Source organism: Paramormyrops kingsleyae, chromosome 18, assembly GCF_048594095.1.
Source record: "Paramormyrops kingsleyae isolate MSU_618 chromosome 18, PKINGS_0.4, whole genome shotgun sequence".
In the NCBI taxonomy this organism is placed as follows: domain Eukaryota; kingdom Metazoa; phylum Chordata; class Actinopteri; order Osteoglossiformes; family Mormyridae; genus Paramormyrops; species Paramormyrops kingsleyae.
This window is the reverse complement of record NC_132814.1, coordinates 22,318,855-22,338,764: the sequence shown is the minus strand read 5'-3', so window position 1 is coordinate 22,338,764 and position 19,910 is coordinate 22,318,855. Positions and strand designations below refer to the sequence as shown.

General features: G+C 44.8%; 1 protein-coding gene across 3 annotated transcripts; it reads left to right on the top strand.

The window, feature by feature from the left end:
- Positions 1–3,074: 3,074 nt before the first annotated feature.
- On the top strand, positions 3,075–13,646 carry LOC111855239 (potassium voltage-gated channel subfamily A member 3). Of its 3 annotated transcripts, none has more exons than XM_023834049.2 (3): positions 3,075–4,530; positions 4,628–6,282; positions 11,711–13,646. In XM_023834049.2, the coding sequence occupies exons 1-2, from the start codon at positions 3,294–3,296 to the stop codon at positions 4,729–4,731; spliced, it is 1,341 nt and encodes a 446-aa protein (XP_023689817.1). In that variant the 5' UTR covers positions 3,075–3,293; the 3' UTR covers positions 4,732–6,282; positions 11,711–13,646. The 3 variants fall into 3 exon arrangements, with proteins under 3 accessions (XP_023689817.1, XP_023689816.1, XP_023689815.1); XM_023834048.2 differs by having other exon boundaries at positions 3,077–6,282; positions 11,711–12,831; positions 13,207–13,646; XM_023834047.2 differs by having other exon boundaries at positions 3,077–6,282.
- The last annotated feature ends 6,264 nt before the right edge of the window (positions 13,647–19,910 follow it).

Here is a 19,910-nt window from a genome sequence, read left to right as displayed (position 1 = left end):
AATCACCAGGTTTATCGGTCTGTTACAAAGCTCACATTCTGGATTGAACATTAGCTTCTGCCTTGCAGTGTTCAGTTTAATTGTCCGCTTGCCTTAGGCTGCTACATCAAAAATGAATATATTTGTTATGAAAATGAAATAGTCCATCTTGACAAGTCCTTGGAGGAAACTGAATTACTGAACAAATATACCAAAGACAATGGACCTGGCTCTAATGCAGATTGGTGGGCAGGTACGGCAACAAGCAACTAGTTAGTTCTGGTTTGTTAACTTGTCCTGTTGACCTACCACTCCAGCTCCGAGTAATAAGGTCAAGCAGGGTTATGGTCAAGCGGGTTCGAGGACTGATTTTCCCAGCGTACTCACGGGACAGCAATGAAAGTGTGAGTGTGAAGTGTAGCCATAGAGCCCAAATCAACTTTGTCACTGTAGACAGGGGCAGGTCTGATTTTTTCTGGGGACCCACTCAAAAAGTCACTTCTGCCCCCCCCAGTACAGTTACCATTTGCAGCCAAAGGAGCGGACCCAAACCGCCCCTTTGGCTTCTGTATTTAATTTTCTTCAAAATCAGCTGGGGGGGGGGGGGGGGGGGGGTTTCTGGGGTCTCCAGGAGAAGAAGTGAAAGGGACAGGAAGCTCGAAACTGTCACTTGGGGGCACGTCTTTCACTAGCGATTATCTATCTGACACAGCAGGATCAGGATTGGACAATTATAAATAAATATACAAGTCTATTTTAGCATCTCCCCTCGACCCGCCCCCCCAAGACAGAGGGGCGGAGTCCTCGTCTGTTGTTCCTTGCAGCATGGTGCTGGCGGACATGGCATCTCACCAGCTGCCGTCAGCAGACACATGCCCCGCCATATCCGTCACCGCTGCTCTCCTGCGGGACTGCAAGGCGTCCCACACTCTGCCCCCCTGTGATGACCCCAGTCACATCGTCATTCCTGTCACATTCTAACTCGTTCACTAAGCCTGTCAGTCTACAGTAGAGATGACTGCCCCTCATTCGGTCCCCCTTTAACCTCTTTTAAGTAAAATGGTTTACTTTCGGAACGTATTTAATCTAATATAACTGGAGATTCTAGCCACCTGCTTGTTCGCTAGCCGCCGAGCTAAAGGGTCGCAAGCTATAAAATATATTTCACTCTGCCTTCCATCCCAGCCTAATGCCTTGAGCATATTTCAGCGTTGCTTAAACCTATTATTAATATTCATCTAAGTGTCACAGCCCTAATATTAAATCGGAGCCAAAAAGTTGCATGCGCAGCCATAACTGAAAATCTTCTTTTAATCTCCGACTGAGGGTACTTTTGGTGTTCGTCTGTATTTTATTACACCCCTTTATTTACCCTTGTAACAACCTACTTACGGAATGCATTTTGCACGAATTGAGGTAGTGAAAAGCTATTACTGACATTTAGCTTATTCTGCTATACGGATCAAAGCAAACGAATTGCAAACATAAAATGATATGCAACAAACCGAAAGTGCTGCTTGCTTTATGCCCGACCTGACGGGAATTCGACTCTCCCAAAAGCTTTTGGGAAAAGGGATTTTCGCAAAAATAAAGCACGATGTGAAAATAGGGGGATCGCACTGAAAACATGCAACCATCGTTTGACGTTTCATTGGTGCACATGATCCGGATCGTGTCTTGGGAAATCACTCAGATGCGCAATTACAAAGAAAGAAAACCCAGTTTCCTCTCCTGGCTGTTCATTCCACCGTAATATGCTAGGGACTCACTGTACGAACAAAACTTGATCTGGAAAAACCCCCACAATAAAAATCGTGCACTTCTTTTGAATGTCCACCCATTCAGATACTGTCGCTTAAAATTTAACTTGCAACTTCGTTTTTTAAATCGTGTCGTACCTCATAGGTTTTCCTTCTGAAAGGAGACGTGACCTCATTCGTCCCACCGAGGTCTAAGCTATTATTTGCGTTTTACCGGTAATACGGCTATTTTAAGTCATTCTTTGTCGCGACAGAAGATATTCTGCTCTGTATTTGTAAAAAAATAAAATATACCATTTAACATATATATAATTTAGGAATAAAGGAGACCGTTTTCCTCATTGATTTTTATGAATGAACTGTCGGACACGCCCACTCGCCAGTGATCGGGATCGGGAATGTTATCGGCTGGAAAATAATTTCGTCATTTCAGCACTGGGGACAGTTCCCATTGATCTCCTGAAAGTCACCCTCCTGTATCAGTTTGAGCACAGAAACAGTTAAGCATAGTAATCTATATACATCGCGTCACTACACTGATAAAAATCAACTGAGGTCGCGAAATTAATGTATTTGCATTCAGGTCATGTCTACCCAGCATTCAGCACATTTAGTTAAAAATGCGTTTCTATATCTCTTACAAAGGACGGCAGTTAAGCATAGGTTAAGCAGTGCTGTTATTAGGCTATAGAAAAAGCAACAGTTCGTTCCCTATCCCCGTCTTGGTCTCCTGCCGGTCAAAGTGGCATTGATGGGGGGCACGTCACCTCCCTTCTGTGAGATGACACAGAATTTTATATAGCCTATGTATATGTGTGTGTGTGTGTGTGTGTGTGTGTGTGTGTGTGTGTGTGTGTGTGTGTGTGTGTGTGTGTGTGTGTGTGACGAAAATCGACACGGACAGTTGATGTATGCACTCAAGCTTCATGATTTTCTTAGTTAAGATTTTTATAAGCACGCTTGAAACATCAAAAGTGAAAAATAAACAAGTCCAATGACGCACCGACACGCTGATGAAGGCAAAAGGAAACCAAAAATATTAATGCCGTGTTTGTTCTGTTTTATTAGCGACCGAAATTAAGATAGCTGTCTTGTGTGTTTAAAGGAAGAAGACAAATTAATTCCAGCCATTTAAAAGGATTTGTGATAGCAAATAACCTTCGATAATGGCACAGGATATAACTGAACTTTATGTGGCACTAAGTACAGTTTGGAGTATTACAAACCTTTTTATTCAACAGTTATCCTTGCCTGTTTAAAGGGGGCGCGCCTGGATGGTGGGCGCGACGGTGACGCGCGTCTGCGCTCAGTGTTTATGTTGGTTTGGGCTTCAATTGGGCGACAGGCGGGAGTGCGCCCGGGATCGGCGCGCCGTGGGAGGGAGCAGGCATGTTCATATGCCTCCGTGTGCAAGAGCGCCAGACAGAGGAAACAGAGGCACGACAGAGGACAGAGGACGGCTCAGCGGCGGCGGCGGCGGCGGTGGCGGCTGTGGCTGACTGGCGCTAGTTGGAGGAGGCGCGGCTCCACCTGCCCCTCCATCCAAGCACCTGTATGGACGACCACCTCAGCCTTCTTCACTCGCCTCCGCCTTCGTCTGCCAAGCACCGAGGCAACAACGTCGTCAATCACGGCTTCACCGAGAGCGACCAGGACACCATGACTGTGGTGGCTTGTGATAACATGCTGGAGGAGACGGCAGCTCTGCCTGGGCACCACTCCATAGACCGCTACGAGCCCGACCACGAGTGCTGCGAGCGTGTGGTGATCAACATCTCCGGGCTGCGATTTGAGACGCAGCTCAAAACTCTGTCCCAGTTCCCCGAAACCCTGCTGGGGGACCCTAAGAAGAGGATGCGCTACTTCGACCCCCTGAGGAACGAGTACTTTTTCGACAGGAACCGACCCAGCTTCGATGCCATCCTGTACTACTACCAGTCCGGAGGTCGCATCCGGAGACCCGTCAACGTGCCCATTGACATCTTCTCCGAGGAGATCCGCTTTTACGAGCTCGGAGAGGAGGCCATGGAGAAGTTTCGCGAGGACGAGGGCTTCATCAAAGAGGAGGAACGCCCCTTGCCCAGCAATGAATTTCAGCGCCAGGTCTGGCTCCTCTTTGAATACCCCGAGAGCTCGGGTCCGGCGAGGGGCATCGCTATTGTCTCGGTGCTGGTGATTCTCATCTCCATCGTGATCTTTTGCTTGGAAACTTTGCCCGAATTCCGGGACGATAAAGACACGACCACCGTGGCCCCCATTATAAACGGGACGGCGCCTTATCTCGGGAGTCCCTTCTCGGACCCGTTCTTTGTAGTGGAAACGCTGTGCATCATCTGGTTTTCCTTCGAACTGCTGGTGCGCTTCTTTGCCTGCCCCAGCAAAGCCACGTTCTCCAAAAACATTATGAACATCATCGACATCGTAGCGATTATCCCATATTTCATCACGCTGGGCACGGAGTTGGCGGAGAGGCAGGGCAACGGGCAACAGGCGATGTCCTTAGCCATTCTCCGGGTCATCAGGTTAGTGAGGGTCTTTCGCATCTTCAAGCTGTCCCGGCACTCCAAAGGGCTCCAGATCCTGGGACAGACACTAAAGGCCAGCATGAGGGAGCTGGGGCTCTTAATCTTCTTCCTCTTCATCGGGGTCATCCTCTTCTCCAGCGCCGTGTACTTTGCTGAGGCAGACGACCCGGACTCCGGCTTCAATAGCATCCCGGATGCCTTCTGGTGGGCCGTGGTCACGATGACCACGGTCGGCTACGGGGACATGCACCCTGTAACCATAGGAGGTAAAATCGTGGGCTCCCTGTGCGCCATCGCCGGGGTCTTAACCATTGCCCTTCCGGTGCCGGTCATCGTCTCCAACTTCAACTACTTCTATCACAGAGAGACGGAGGGTGAGGAGCAGGCGCAGTATCTACACGTCGGTAGCTGCCAGCCGCTGTCATCCAGCGAGGAGCTCAAGAAGACGCGTAGCACCTCCTCGCTGAGCAAGTCGGAGTACATGGTGATCGAGGAGGGCATCAACAGCACCTTCAAGCAGCCGAACTTCGGCGCGCAAAACAACCAGAACTGTGTTAACATCAAGAAGATTTTCACAGACGTATAGAAGTTAGAGAAAACCGTGTAGATACCGCCACTGCACCTTCTTCTCCTAATAATCGTGCCGTGTCAGTGCAAGTCTTGTGTGGAGGCAGCGCCATAGGTATTTAAATGTGTCCTTTCGAGTCCGTGAGCTGCCAGATTCACTCCATTCAATCGTGAGAAAATAACAATTATAAAAATAACGATCATTAATAAAACATAGGGTCAGGTCCTGGGTTCTGTAACACAACACTGATACCCAGCTATCCTTTGATTTAAGCGCAATACCTGTCAGCGTTTCTGGTTTTATTTTATTTTTTTAAACTGCCAAGGTGGTGTTTGCGTAGTGTTTTAAATCTAATCGTTACGTGGACATTAACTTATAGTAAGTGAAGTGTATTTAATAATTATATCGGTAACATTTTAGCAAGAGAAAAGTCTGAACAAAACGCAAGGCGGTTGATCATAAACAAATCTTCAATTCTAATCTCATTCGAATAATGCTTGGATAGATAAAGCTCACGTGTAATTTTAAATTAATCTAATTGTTTTAAAGAGGGGGAAAAGCGATGTGTGCTAATATACACACTGGGTCTGGCACGTGTGTCAGATCCATCTGAGATAATCCATTGCGTTTAATCAGCAATAGGGATTTTTTTTTACCATTTAAGACGGGAAGAGAAGAATTTTTTTTCATACATCGTGATAGGAGTTGTACTCGGCAACGATTTAATCTCAGATCACCCCTGACTTTCAATTAAGGACAATGTGTCGATATTTTCTTAGTCAATGTGGCAACATCTGGATCCAGACCTGGCTGCAGGTGCAAGGAAAAGGGCACTAAGCGTCCTTCGGAGATGGACGACAGCGACAAAAAAGGGTCCTGCGAAAAAACACGCCTTCCACTGGATGCTGCTAATCCCGCCTAGAGTATTACTGTCTCCATAGCGACCACGGTTTCCTGGGTAACCTCTCTAATGTTGCCATGGCACCTTTGTCTGTTTCCACAGTAACCTTCCAGATGGTTCTGACCCGAGATATTCAACCTTAAAGACTCGTCTTGAAATTCTGGTACAGGAATGATATCACAAAAGTGTGCAAGTAAACTGAGTAAACACTCAAAGGGGGGGGGGAAAAATCAAGAAAGGCGTGACTGTTGGACATTAGTCATCTCTTTAAGGAGTGACAACATACAGATTTATCGTAAAAAATAATAAGTTGTGATTATGAATCACATAACTGCGGACACGTCCGTCTTGGTCAGTTTTGGTACACGGGGATCGGGACGTCGCTCAAGTGAAATTGCTCTGATTAATGAAATTGTCATGGACAGTTACACACTGAGATGACATGTACCTGAAAAAAGAGTGAAAGTGCCGACAGAAGGAAAACAAAAAAATCTATGTCTTTATATCACACGTTCGCAGGACGCGTCTCCACGCCTTCCAGCGCTCGAGGTGGGTATACGGGGCTTTTATACTGTCTGTATTACGGCCGCAGAATAAAGGTCATTCTCCTCTTTTTTTCTTTTTTTTTGCGAAAATCAAACCAAGTCAGACATACATGTAGAAGTAGGACAGTGCCTTTCAAAACCCCTGTGATTATTGCTTCCTCTCTGAGTTCCCAAGCATATAATTGGATGCAAACAGAGCTTCCACGGCACAAATGATATTGATCTCTGGAGACATGAGCCGTGGAAGTGGCTTGGTTCTGCCTATGGTAACATTTAGGATCTAAACGTAATAGTTTTAAGGGGGCAATGAGATTGATTTCCAGACATCTCGAAAGACTTTTGCTTTTTTCTGTCTCAGAATATGAGAAATGTACCCACGATCAGGTTTACGTTCTCACCTTCGACAAGATTACGTTTGCCCTTCACACAGACAACGTGCTTTGTAGCATTAAATATTCACGCTGACCGCCTTTGAACAAAGCATGCTGCATTTTGCTAACTTCGAGCAATTCCTCATGAAGAAAGCAGCTTTTAAGTTTATAATTATTATAGTGATTGCCAATGAAATACAAACTCGATTTTTGTGTTTCCCGTTTGTAAGGTTAGGTTTGACTAATCTGTTTACACCCCATCCTTTTACACATAACATCTAAACGCCTACTTTGTTGTGATGAAGCGTGCACATTTCTGATGACTACATGTTGTGTATTATTATTATTTATTTAAATCGCAATCTGCAGGAATGACCAAAGCATGAAATGAGGACATGTGTGAGATTTAGGGGTGTGGCCGCTTTAGTTGAAAGGGCGTGGTTCTGATACTTCCCTGCCCGGCAGTATGACTTTCTGCAACTCCTGGGGTCATAGTGTCATTTTTGTCTCCCATAAACTGCCTCTAATTTACAGAACAATATCGTAAACAGTCTGACTGGATAATCTGTGCGTGTGTCTCCGTGCGTGTTTTTTTTTTTTTAAATGTTGCATTAATCAATTGTGTTTGCTTGCTCGTGATTGAGAATTTGGGAAAAATGTAATTCTATAATGGCCTAAGATCCAAAAATCACTCTAGATTATTACATCATTTTCTACTTTTTCCCCACCTTGAAATGACATTGGTTTCATGTGCTGTCATAAAATGAGACCTCTAGCCCCCTCTAGTGACAAAATGCTTTATACAGAGGCGTTCAGGTTCAGACCATCGCACATCGTTCATTTCGTGTTGTCTTGGGTGACCCTTGTACCCTCATTAAGAAAATATCATTTAGCGCTTAGTGCTGAAATGCAGTGACTGTGTTGCATATTTTGCTTTGGACAGCAGTATTATTATTTTTGTCTTACATAACCAAGATCTGACCCACAAGGGTCTAAATTACATGGTGTGTTTCCTCTTAGTATGTGAACAATCTGCCATTAATGACTATGCTGCTGCCTCAGCTCATAAAAGGCCAGCCATGTATAATGCTCTAGTTCCACAACATCTAACCTTGCATTTGATTAGTAGACACTGGTCTATTGGGCACTGAGTCAGCAAAGCCATGTTGTCATGCCCTTAGGGGACAAGGTCACTTTTATATTTTCAGCGCTGACCTTAGCCTTGCTTCTCCTGGAGTATGACTGACATGCCAAGTTTGCAGTTTCTGCAGCCCCACTCAGTTGGGCATTTGGGGGCATCAGCCACTCAGAAAAAAGGAACATGTTCATTTAATATTTAGTGTAGTGACTATTTGTGACCAACAGGGGGCCTCTAAACCGGGAGGGGACCCCAAGCAAATGCATGATTTGAGCAGGGTTAGATTCAGGCATAGGCAAACTGGGAGGCTGCTTAGGGCCCAATCGGCACAAGGGGGCCAACACAAAGTCATGAAAAAGATGTTCATATGTCTGTGTGTTTGTTTATATATATATATATATATATATATGTATATATATATATATATATATACACACGCAATTTATAAATAAGAATAATTACATAGTATTAAAATTTATACATAAGTCATCAACTTATGACTTATGCAACTTACAACTAATCAAATTTATGAACGTTCCAAGACCGGAAAGAATGTTGCAGCGTCTGGCAACGCGAGTGTATTACAGTTTCCGCCCCAACTATCGGTAGCAATGAACAAAGAAAATGGTGATAAAGATGTTAAAGAAACACCGAACAAGACGGCTTAAAGTTGATTTAATTGTATTATACTGTAAACTATGCATATAATAATTTTTGCATATAAAATAAAGGACCGACTTGCGACCAAATCAACTTATGACCAGTCAGTCGGAACTGATTTCAGTTGTAAGTCAACGATGACCTGTAAAAATAATAAGCCCATGCATAAAAGTTAAATGTTTATTTGCAGACAGAAACATGGCCGATTCTAGCTATAGGCAGCACAGCTAGTTGCCTTGGGCCTCCGAATTATGTGAAATGACAATCAGTTTTCTTGTTACTGAAGACTCCCAAGGAAAGCTACGGCTAGGTCCCGTTAAAAGGCAGATTCAGCCTTGGGTTTCAGCGGAGGCAAATACCGTCACTGATGACAGAGCTGTTGTCTTGACTATCCGCCCATCTGGCCTCCCTCTCTCTGAATGCCCCCTTCCCATGATCCATGCCCCTGTCATAGTGCCCAAGGCCCTCAGTTTGTGCCACCATCTCTGGCTTTAATTTGATTTGTTGAGCATCAGCAACAAACGAGGTAAAAAAAGTAAAATAATGTAATCCAAAAATTCAAAAACCTCCTCTTGCAGGCTGGTATTTTGAGGGTGGGGAGTCCTCTGTGAATCATGTGTGGACGCCCCCAAGGTTACTAAAAGGCTGCTAAACCGCTTTTCTTAACTAAAACACCCACATTTTCCTATATCACAATAAAACATCCAGGTAAAAATGAGAGCAAATGAACAAGCACAGTCTATAAAAAGGTACATCATAAAATTCGGTTAGAACCTGACAAAAAAAGAAGTGAGTTTTGATATCAGCTAATTAATGATTCTGATCTGTCTATTAAATTTATACATGTTCTTTTCTGCGGGTGGCACCAGAGTGAGAAGTCACTGCAAAGATATCAAGTTAAGATTAACTTTACAAATCCCAGGAGGAATTTTCAATGATTACTACCAGAGCGGGATTCAAGTAGATATCCACAGAGAAGATAGCAACCTGAATGCAACACCTTAGAGTTGTCAGCCGTCCTATTATATACCCCCAGGTGTAAGCTCAAAAAACAAATAGCAGACTGTTGTAGTAGGTTTGCCCAAGGTACTTAACCTGAAGCATTTAGGTAAAATAATCAAGAATTCCGGGTCAGAATCAGAATCAAAATCTTTATTCACCAAGAGCAAAATATTCAAGGAACTTAAACATAAAATCTAAACATATGAAGAAAAACCAAAAAAAAAGTCAATTGAAATAACATGCAAATATAAAATAGGAGAACTCAAATGGCCGACCCGAACACAAGCATCCGATCCGAAACACGATGTGATCTGGATTCCCACTCCATTGCTTAGCTTTGTGTCCATGATGAAATTTGGACTTTGGGGAAAACTAACTGAGTACTGCTGATGTAGACACGTAAATAAAGTCCAATAACCAAATGTGCAGTGCAGACAGCTTGGGGTTTGTGCAAACGAGCGTAAGAAGACAATGAGGGTATGAAACGGATACAGTGGGTGAATGGATATGAGGTGCTGAGCTTGTCATGGGTCTGTAGGTAAGAGGCTCATGGCCACTGTGCACGAAAGGGAGAACATTATGAATGTAAAAAAGTCAAACTTTAAAGGTCAGGAACTGCTTCTGAAATTGATTTGAAATAATTTAATAACAGGATCATATACAGGAATAACTGAGGTAAATTTATATAATTTCAAGCTATTCATCCATCCATCCATCTTGCAGCACCTTGGAAGCAGGACTGTGGAATGTGCTATGGATGGTCCAGGGCTCTCCTTATGCAGCTCAGGAATGGCATGTCAGGGGCTGTCATGCTCCTCGCAGCCTTGTTAGTCCTGTCATGTCAGGCGGTGACGTTCCGCAGATCGGCGTGTTTCCTCTCGGGACGTCTGGGCAGCCTGCCTGGCTGCTCCTTTTCAGCTCAGCATCTGAAGGGTTGCCCTTAACCCTCCATTTCCCCCCATGCTCCTCCATATGTTCCTCACATCATTTTAGTAGAAACTGTTAAATATGTCGACACATTAATATAGTTTAGAATCTGTTTAGAAAGTAGGAAGTTGTTTGACATGTTTTGAAAAGTCCATGCAGGATGGTGAATAAATGCTAGAAGAATGAATCTACCTGCATCTACCATACCCATGACTTGCAATTTTAATAATTTTTCTTATAGCTTGTACAGTCAGTCCTGCTACAATGCGTGATATCACATCGTAAATTTGTTCTAACCTGATTGAAATATTAGTACTCAAGTTAAATATAACACGGAAATGCATTTGTATTTTGGCTGTTTTCAGTCGGAGAGAATAGCACTACGTGTACTACAATGTGATGTGGTCGTAGCAAGAAACTCTATTTGCGTGCACAAGCAGCTATCAGAGTCAACGATAGTGATTTCCTATTCACGAATGACTTGTTCTTTTGAACTGATTCTTTTCAGTGAATCTGTCAAATTGGTTTTCAAATCTAAAAGAATCAAACTTTTCGTATATCCACACATTGAACATGTCAAAGTTTTAGATTCTAGAAATCTAAAAATATTTGACAAATTATTAGACAACAACAATATATTTTTTATTCACTTATATTTGCTTTTCGTAGACTGTCTGTAGCCATGTTGCCTTCAGTGCATCTCCATATAGGCCTACAGTACCATACATGCTGTGTACATGCACACCGTCGTCATGGTAGATGTGGCTCACTAGTCCATACGAATGATGGCCAAGAGAACTCTTCATAAACCATTTGCTATATTTTGTGACCCCACTAGAGGGTGCACTCTGCTTAAAAAAACAGCTCAAAACATGCCCACAAAGTAAACCAATAGCACCATCTAGTGGGGCCACAAAAGAGTGCAAATGGTTCATGAAGCATCGCTTTGGCCATCACTACTCCTGAATCTCAGCATTCGACAGGTCAGCAAGTGCGGCATGTCGGGTTAAAGCAATTACTAGGCAATTGGCCTGAGACTGATAATAGCAGATATTTAAGATAATTTATTAATGTGGTATTGTTATTTGTTATTTAAATTGTATATAATTACATTATTGGCCAGCGGTATTACTGTTTTCATTATTTAATTCATTTAGTTTGGCGTTAGTTACTACTAAATTCCCCAAACCCTATTTTTCCCAATGACAAGTTCATCTACACTGTTTTTCTGCAGCAACCTGCTAGTGCCTGGTGTTTAATCTGAAGCCACCAAGTTACCTGCAATTCTTCACCAATGTCCCCTTGTCTGACTATTGTCTGCTTCGGTTCCACAGGCCTGAAGTGTGGGTCAGATGAGCGTCTTTACAGCTTCACCGGCCACCACCCCCTGCCCTTCCACAGGCTATGGCCTTTCTTTCTTGTTGGGGAATGCTTGACCCCACAAAGCAGAGGCACCTTGAGCCACGGTCCTTGACGAACATTCGTCCCGGCTGCCTCGCTTGGACCCATCAAGACAAACTTCAAGCCAAGACCGATTGGTGAAGACCTGACAGATTGCTCCATAGACTAATGGACAGACTCAACGCATTCAACAAACGTAGGCGGACCCATGAACACAGCTGCCAAACCAAGGTCCACGCCAACAGACCAGCAAACATGGGTCGGGCCGAGTCTGCGTGGCCCATGGATATAGTCGGACTTCTTCTACCAGACCGGTGTTAACAGAACATTCCTCACTAAACTGGCTATAGTCCCAGTGATTCCTTCTGCCAGGCCAGGAGGCCTTCAAAGTTGCTCCACAGATGCTCCAGCTATGAATACCATTTCCTGTCTTTGTTCCCCCATGTCATTGAGCTGCGTGTGGCCGGTGACCAGACATAGGGGTCATGTTCTGCACCCCCTACCACAGTGTAACCAGTGTGGTGTTGTCTCTAATGTAAATACATAAACAGATTCAGAACAGTGCATTCAGAACAACCCCTGGCCTGGATTCACTGATTCCTTGATTCCTGGATTCACTGATTCCTTGATTTTATTCCATCATCCCCTGCATTCCGTTAGCCGGAGGTGTGAAGGGAGTAGCGCCTAAGGGGGAAACATCCGGTCCGAAAGGCTCGGGGCCGCCTGTAGAGCAGACAGGACATGGCAAACGTCACCTGCCTTGTTGGTCAGCATCATATGCGTGCAGCTTAACATCAAAGAGCAGTGTCTGGTTTTCTCAGCATTGAGCAGCATTGTTTCTGGAGAAGGGTGGAGGATCTTTTTGGGGGGGGTTGGGTGAGGAAGAGGGGTGAAGAAGACGCAGGATACGTCTGATCCTGATGTCCTAGAGTACTTCACCACACAGGAGACTCTGCAGGACATTCTGAGGCCTTGGTAATTGCTCTCCTACTTCTCAGATCTGAAAGGACATCTGGGAATTAGACCACAGGGGTCATTCAAGCTCAGTATGCAGGTAGGGGGGCAATTCCGGCCAAGGACTATATGAGGAACTCGATAGTTATCTGTGTATTTGAGATCCAAATGCCGACAGTCCGTGGAAGAAATGATTTTTGCTAAGTAATATACTGTATAAAAGCAAAAGATGTTTCACCTTGAGAATGTAAGTTGCTCTGCTGCTTTGATATTTATTTTTATACATTAAGTCTGCTCATAAGATCAAGTTTGGGCATGTATATTTACAATGCTTGAAATCTGTTTAGGTTGACTCAAGCACATTTGGCGTTTAATCAGTTGATTTTTATGGAATGGTCATTTCACTTATTTTTTTTTCTTTGTTTATTTAAAGCATTTGTACAAAGTGACTTACAGATTTATCTTTTTATATCAGAGATCTATCACCACATGGGATTTCAAGCAGGAGCCTCCAGGGGATTCATCAACAACCATGTCACCTGCTATTGTCACTTTGTGTGGTCATTTTGAATAAATTCTGAATCATTCAGAGGTGAGATCATAGATGGTGAATGGACTCGCTTTCCTGGAGCGACCGGCATTTGCTTCCTGTAAAGGTGCTGATTCTAGTGCAGAATGCATTTTGTCGTTACACAAACTAATGGCATAGCTATGAGCTGAAACAATGAACCTTCTGATTTGCTTGAAGCAAATTCTTTATGTTTACACATTTGTGAACATATACACCAGTTACTACAGTGATTTCCTTGTTTAAAAGTTAATATTGAAGAACAAGCTGATATAATTATTGAAAGGCCTTTTCTTGCTCAGAAGATGTGAATACTCAGCCTTTAAATACAAAGTCTGATTTCCTCTTGTGCCATGTCTGATTCAGAAAGGTATTAACTTTATTGATCGCAGAGGGGATTTTTTGGAAAGAACCTCACCGAAAGAGAAACTACAACCAAGGATACTCAGAATAAATTTCTGATGCTCTACAGACTGAGCTATACGAAGACATTGAGCATGCTGAAGCTGAATGTGTTCCATTTCAATTTTCAGTTCCATTTTGCTGCCCTCGTCTGGTCGATCATGCGCACAGTCATTATGTGAAAATGGAGTGTGTCTAAGTAATGGTTTTACCTTGGACAGCTCTGGTCACATGTCGAGACCCCCCACCCAAAATACCCCTCCCCCATGCTGGAGTGTTAGATGGGCATTGGGTGCAGTGTTTTTTGCAGGGGGGGGGGGGGGGGTGGGGGTGTCCTCAAATGTGGTCACAACTCTTCATATGTTCTGGTAGAGCAGATGACTGTAGAGGCACAAGGCTGGACATCATGGGGTTGCTGGTTTGATTCCAGCTCAAAGGAGCATGGAGTTTTTCCTTTGGGGGCTGTGTGTGGCTTAGCAGCTTTGGTTGCTTTGCCTGCGGTCAGAAGGTCATTGGTTTAAATCCCTGGGTCAGCCAAGTGGTTTCACTTGAGCAAGTCCTTTAACCCCAACTGCTCCAGGGACTGACTGACCCTGCTTTCTCAAAAAATAAATGTACTGCGCTTGCAAATAATAAGCTAATAATATATAAAAGAGACCTTGAAGTGACAGCCACAAAAATCAGTGATAGAACTCAACATTCGCAAAAGTAATTCTTTAGTCTTTGCATATCCCATCATGCTCTCCTTGTTAAAGACACACACACACACATATAGAGGTGAGAGTGAAGCTTGGGGTCTGAGCGCAGGGTCTGGCCATTTATCCTGCACCCAGAGCATTTTTCAGGGGTTTAGGACCTTGCTCAATACATGTAAGTACTCTGCTGTTGAAGGAATTCGAACCAGCAACCTTCCTAACTCACTGAGATACATTCTACCCCCAAGTCACTAAAACTGCAAGGTTATTACGAGGGATGTTTTCCTTAATGTTCAGTGTTTTACGTGCTCCAATCCCCTGCCAGGCCCTTCTATCCAGTCTGATGAATGGCTTACCCTCTGTTTTCTCTGTTTAGTGTGTGTAGGTGGGTGTGTGGTTGTAATAGGGGGTGGTTTGTGATTTCAGCGTGAGTGAGTATCCCAGCCAGACTCTGCCACACTCCACCGGTGACTAATGCAGCCGACATAACAGAGGAGCCATCGGCTTGCTTACCACAAGGGCACCTAATGACATATTGACATTAAAAGCTCTCTGAAACCAGCATTTAAACGAAGGCAGCCGAAGATGGATTTTAGCGAACGATGGCCACCTCTCACACAGTGTCACAGAGCCAGGTGTCTTGTCGATTTCATGGGCACACCCTAACCCAGGCAGTTTCCATCTCCGCACATGCCGAGAGACGCACACATACACGTCCTGGCTTCCTGATAGAGTGCTGTGTCACACGGCTTTTTGAGCGCGTGGCTGGCATCCCAGAATTCCCCTGGGAGAGAGAGACGGCATCTGTGCAAGTCAGAGTTTCCTCGTTCCCGTTGACGTCACCGCCATCAGAGATTCCTCCGCAGTGGATTCCATGGCAACAAAAAGTGAGAGCAAGTAAAGTGACAGGTTCCCAGTAATGGCTAACTGAGTGTGCTCTTCAGGCGTTACTTTCATACGATTACTTAACTCATCTTTACTCTTTGCTGGGAGGAGTGTGCAGGTCAGCCCAGACTCTAGCCAAAGCTTTACTTAGGACGCCCCCTACCAAGAAAATTGATGATCATTTTACATAATTCAGGGACCCTAGACAGCTGCCTATTCTGCCTATAGCAAGCAGTGACCATTTTTCTGCCTGCACATAAATATTTTAACTTGATGAATATGGTTTTGTTTTTTAAAATTATTTTTCATTTTGTGTAATTATTCTTATTTATATGATTTTTATTTACATTTATATGAATGTTTAATACATATTTTTTCTTGTCTTTGTCTGAGCCCCCTTGGGCCAATTGGACCCCCGACAGCTGCCTAATCTGCCTGGAGAAAGTGAAATATCATCAGTATTCATGGTTGGGGGGCCTCCCAAGTAAATATGTGCCTTGGGCCCCTGGAAAGGTAGAGCTGATACTGGGGGAGTGCCAGTGAAGGTATATACAACGTACCAGCAGAGAATACGCTGGTACAGAAGAGGCACGGAACCAAACCAGTCTGTGCATCTCACAGGAGAAGATTCTGATGCCTGTACTATACTCTCACCGCATGGGGAATGCTGGGTAAACTCTTATCCCTGGAAATGTGTGTGTGTGTGTGTGTGTGTGTGAGCGGGTTTACCTACTGTATCCTTATGGGGACATAATGTCCCCATAACATGATAAATATCCATTTTTTTCCCTTATGGGGACCGGTTACTCTATTTTATAAAAATCGGTGAATGCTATGGAAAAACTAAAAATGCAAAAACTCTTGTATTTTGTTAGGTCACTTATGGTTATGGTTAGGGCAGGGTAGGGGTTAAGGTTGTCATAGTTAGCGTTAACATTTTTCCCATTGAAATTAATGAGCGGTCCCCATAAGGATATGTTTACCCTACATGTGTGTGTGCGTGTGTGTGTATTATTCATGTTCTCACCATGTTCTCAGACATGCTTCCAGGATCTCTGACGTCCTCTCCATCCAAAGACAGGTGCTTTAGGTAGACTGGTCTCCCTACAGTAGATCGCCAGTGTAGCTGCGTGCTCTGAGATGAACCGGCATCCCGTGTAGGTACTCTGTGTTCTCTGGGAGAGATTGCTGGCTCTCCCTGACCTTGCAGGAAAATGTGAGTGGATGAAGAATGACAAAAACAAAACATATGCCCATTTTCTGTACCTCCTTGTCCTATTCGGGGTCAATGGGGGTCCAGAGCCTATAGACAGAAGGCAGGGGGCCAACAGCCCATCGCAGAGCAAACTCACCTCGACATCTGGGCTGTTGGGGGGAAGGAGAGTATCTGCAGGAAACCCCACAGTGCCACAGGGAGAACATGCAAACTCCACACACATCAAACCCTGGCAGAGACTCAAACCCAGGTCCTAGAGCTGTGATACAACACTGCCAACCACTGCACCACCCCAGACATCAAACGAATATTTTTTTTTTATTATCTGTGTGGAATATTATATGACCTGGGATCAATGAAGCTTATCTTATATACTTCTGATTGAAGAACAAATTTTGTTACCTTCTAGAGACCATATTATTGCTGACAGATGAAACACGTCATAAATAAGACCCCCTCCTCGGCACGGTTCCTTGGGCGGTCAGACTGTGGACGTTCCACCAACTGGCCCCAGACAGCTTCAAATAATTCCTCATCAAATTCCAAGCCAACATGGGATCTTCCAGGACCTGACAGGAGTTGGTGGGTTGGGTGTCTTGCAACACAAGGCTCTGTGACTTCCGACCAAACAAAAGTGAACAAACACAGGCAAACAAACGGCGCAATCACACAACCTGAAGAAAACAAGCGAAATGACTAGGGTCGTCTGAAATTCTTATAGACTCATTTGCAATATAAATAATGTCCTAAATAATTATGGTTGGTGTTGCTGTTTTTGGGAATGAGCATAGTGGTTAGTATGGTTGTGGGGGCACTGTAATACCCTGAACCTGGGGGGTGGCACCATTGAAGGAGGGAGAATACCCAGCTTCTCTCTCTCAGTGGATTGCTTGGCTGGAGTCTGCAGAGTTGTGTTCGTAAGATATGGCTTTGGCCGACAACGGCTATTATTAAACAGTTTAAAGGAAATGTCAGATTTATTTAGCAGCAAACGCTGCAATAGTTGTAGAGTAATAAATTGAAGCATCACCAGGGTGAGAGATTCTGTCTCAGCCCTGGGGGGTTTGGACAAAGAACAATTCATCCAGCCAGTGAAGGGATCAGGCACTTACTGAGCGTGCTCAGAGCTGACACCCTGGAGCCAGGAGTCCTGGATAGTGTTTCCCTGTACTCCCAGAACGCCGCTGCTCAGGGATCCGTGTCCAAGGGTCATGAAGCAGGAATGCCCCAGAATGCCACGGGAATGTTACATCCGAGCAAGCATTTATTCTGTAATCGAGAGTGGGCTGAGTGCTATTTTGAAATTTCAGGCATTGTTTCTAAACTCCCGGATGTGTGCCACATCATCCACAGACACAGAGCATCGTTATGCAGTATTACAGTAAGGGGGGGCGCTGTGTAATGGCAGAGATGGCCCAACACAAATACAAATCTCCTAGTTCAGCTCTATAATTTTTCACAGTCAGGCCAGTGAAGGTACCACCTCTCGGGGGGGGCTCTGATCATTCAGCGTCACATTGCTGTGACATCATGAAAACTAAGATTGGATTCCCAGTCAGGGCAGGACCCGCTAGTCCCTGACTTTGTGCACACGCTTCCCTGCTGAGACAGTAACCCCTCCCTCAGACTCCAGTGGTTGCAAAACTTCATTCTCTATGTCTTCTTCTTCACTCATTCCCACGGTTCTGCATTCTGTCCTCCTTCTCCTTTTCCTCCACCTATCCATCCATCCATCATCTATCCATCCATCCATCCATCCACACATACTCTATCCATGCATCCATACATTCATCTATCCATCATCATTCATCATCCATCCACCATCCATCCATCTGCTACCTGCTTGGGTAGCTCTTCCTCTTACGTCTGATTGCTACCTTGACAGCATGCATGCTTGTAATGTGCTATTAGCCTCACTTTGATGTCACTTTAGATAAAAAATGCCTGCTAAATAAAACAAACACACAAATATAAATGTTATCCTGGTCAGGATTACGGGTGGGGGTTCTGGAACGCAAGACTGGGGGCTACCCACCAGACAGGAAGCCAATTGATTACAGTCTTCCTTCCACCCCTTGTCTTCCCTCAACCCTATTACCCATAATCCCCTGTGCCACTCCAGCGTCTCGCCCTCTCATTGCAGCGACCCCACCCAGCCGTTTCCTCGTCCCCGGATGATGCTCCCTCTAGTGTAATTAGTGCTGTGTAGCCAGGCGCACAGATGAAGGCACAGCGAGAGCGCAGTGGAAAGTCATGTGTGCTCCTCAAGGCAGCCGCATGACCTGAGCGTCGGTATGGAGGCCGGCTGTGACAACAAAGCCAGTGTCTCCAGGGAGACGCCGTAGCAACTGACTGCCTTTTCAAGCGGAGTCACATGAGTGACCGGCCAAGCACCATATCTGCGATCGATATGTTTACCATCAGTGCTTTTATGTTTACTGCGCAGCCCGGAGAGTGCTTTTAAACAAGCCGTCCCTGATTAAGGTAATCAGTTACAGTACAACAATGTCTTTTGTGACGAGACGCTGAAAACATGAGAGAAGAAGTACATTCATCAAGACAAGAATTAATTTTTCGTTAATAGGGAAAAATTGGTTTCATGCTCTGGCACATTGTTCTGAAGGTTGTATTGACCTTTTGACTATGATAAACCTCATTTAGATCTTTTCTGGCTCAAAAGTGAAGAGCCTTCCAGAAATCAATAAGATCAACAGGAGTGCTAAATATAGATGCCAGGACCAAGGCGCAGCTATAAATATAGTGGGATGTGGATAACTGCCCCCACCGTCCCCTGGGGGCTCCATGAACGGCTGGGCTTCCCCTCCGCCTGGATGTATCAGGGGCACGTCAGAGCCTGGCACGGCACACGTCAGCAGTAACAAGCAGGCACTTCCTGATTGGCCAAATGATCCATCCAATGGCCTAAAAGAAGGAAAATCCCTATTTAACTGTAACTGGAAGACCAGTGATAGGATGGGGCTGAATTCTGAAGGTGGATGCTGAACACCTCCCATCCACCTCCCATAGACAGCTCCCATCCTCACTCCAAAACACACCTCCTATCCTCACAATCACACACATCCCATCCTCACAATCACACACCTCCTATCCTCACAATCACACACCTCCCATCCTCACAATCACACACCTCCCATCCTCACAATCACACACCTCCCATCCTCACAATCACACACCTCCCATCCTCACAATCACACACCTACCCATCCTCACAATCACACACCTCCTATCCTAACCCCCAAACACACCTCCCATCCTCACAATCACACACCTCCTATCCTCACAATCACACACCTCCCATCCTCACAATCACACACCTCCCATCCTCACAATCACACACCTCCCATCCTCACAATCACACACCTCCCATCCTCACAATCACACACCTACCCATC

Excerpts from the sequence above, each read along its gene's own strand:
- LOC111855239 (XM_023834048.2), top strand. The coding sequence starts at position 3,294 with ATGGACGACCACCTCAGCCTTCTTCACTCGCCTCCGCCTTCGTCTGCC.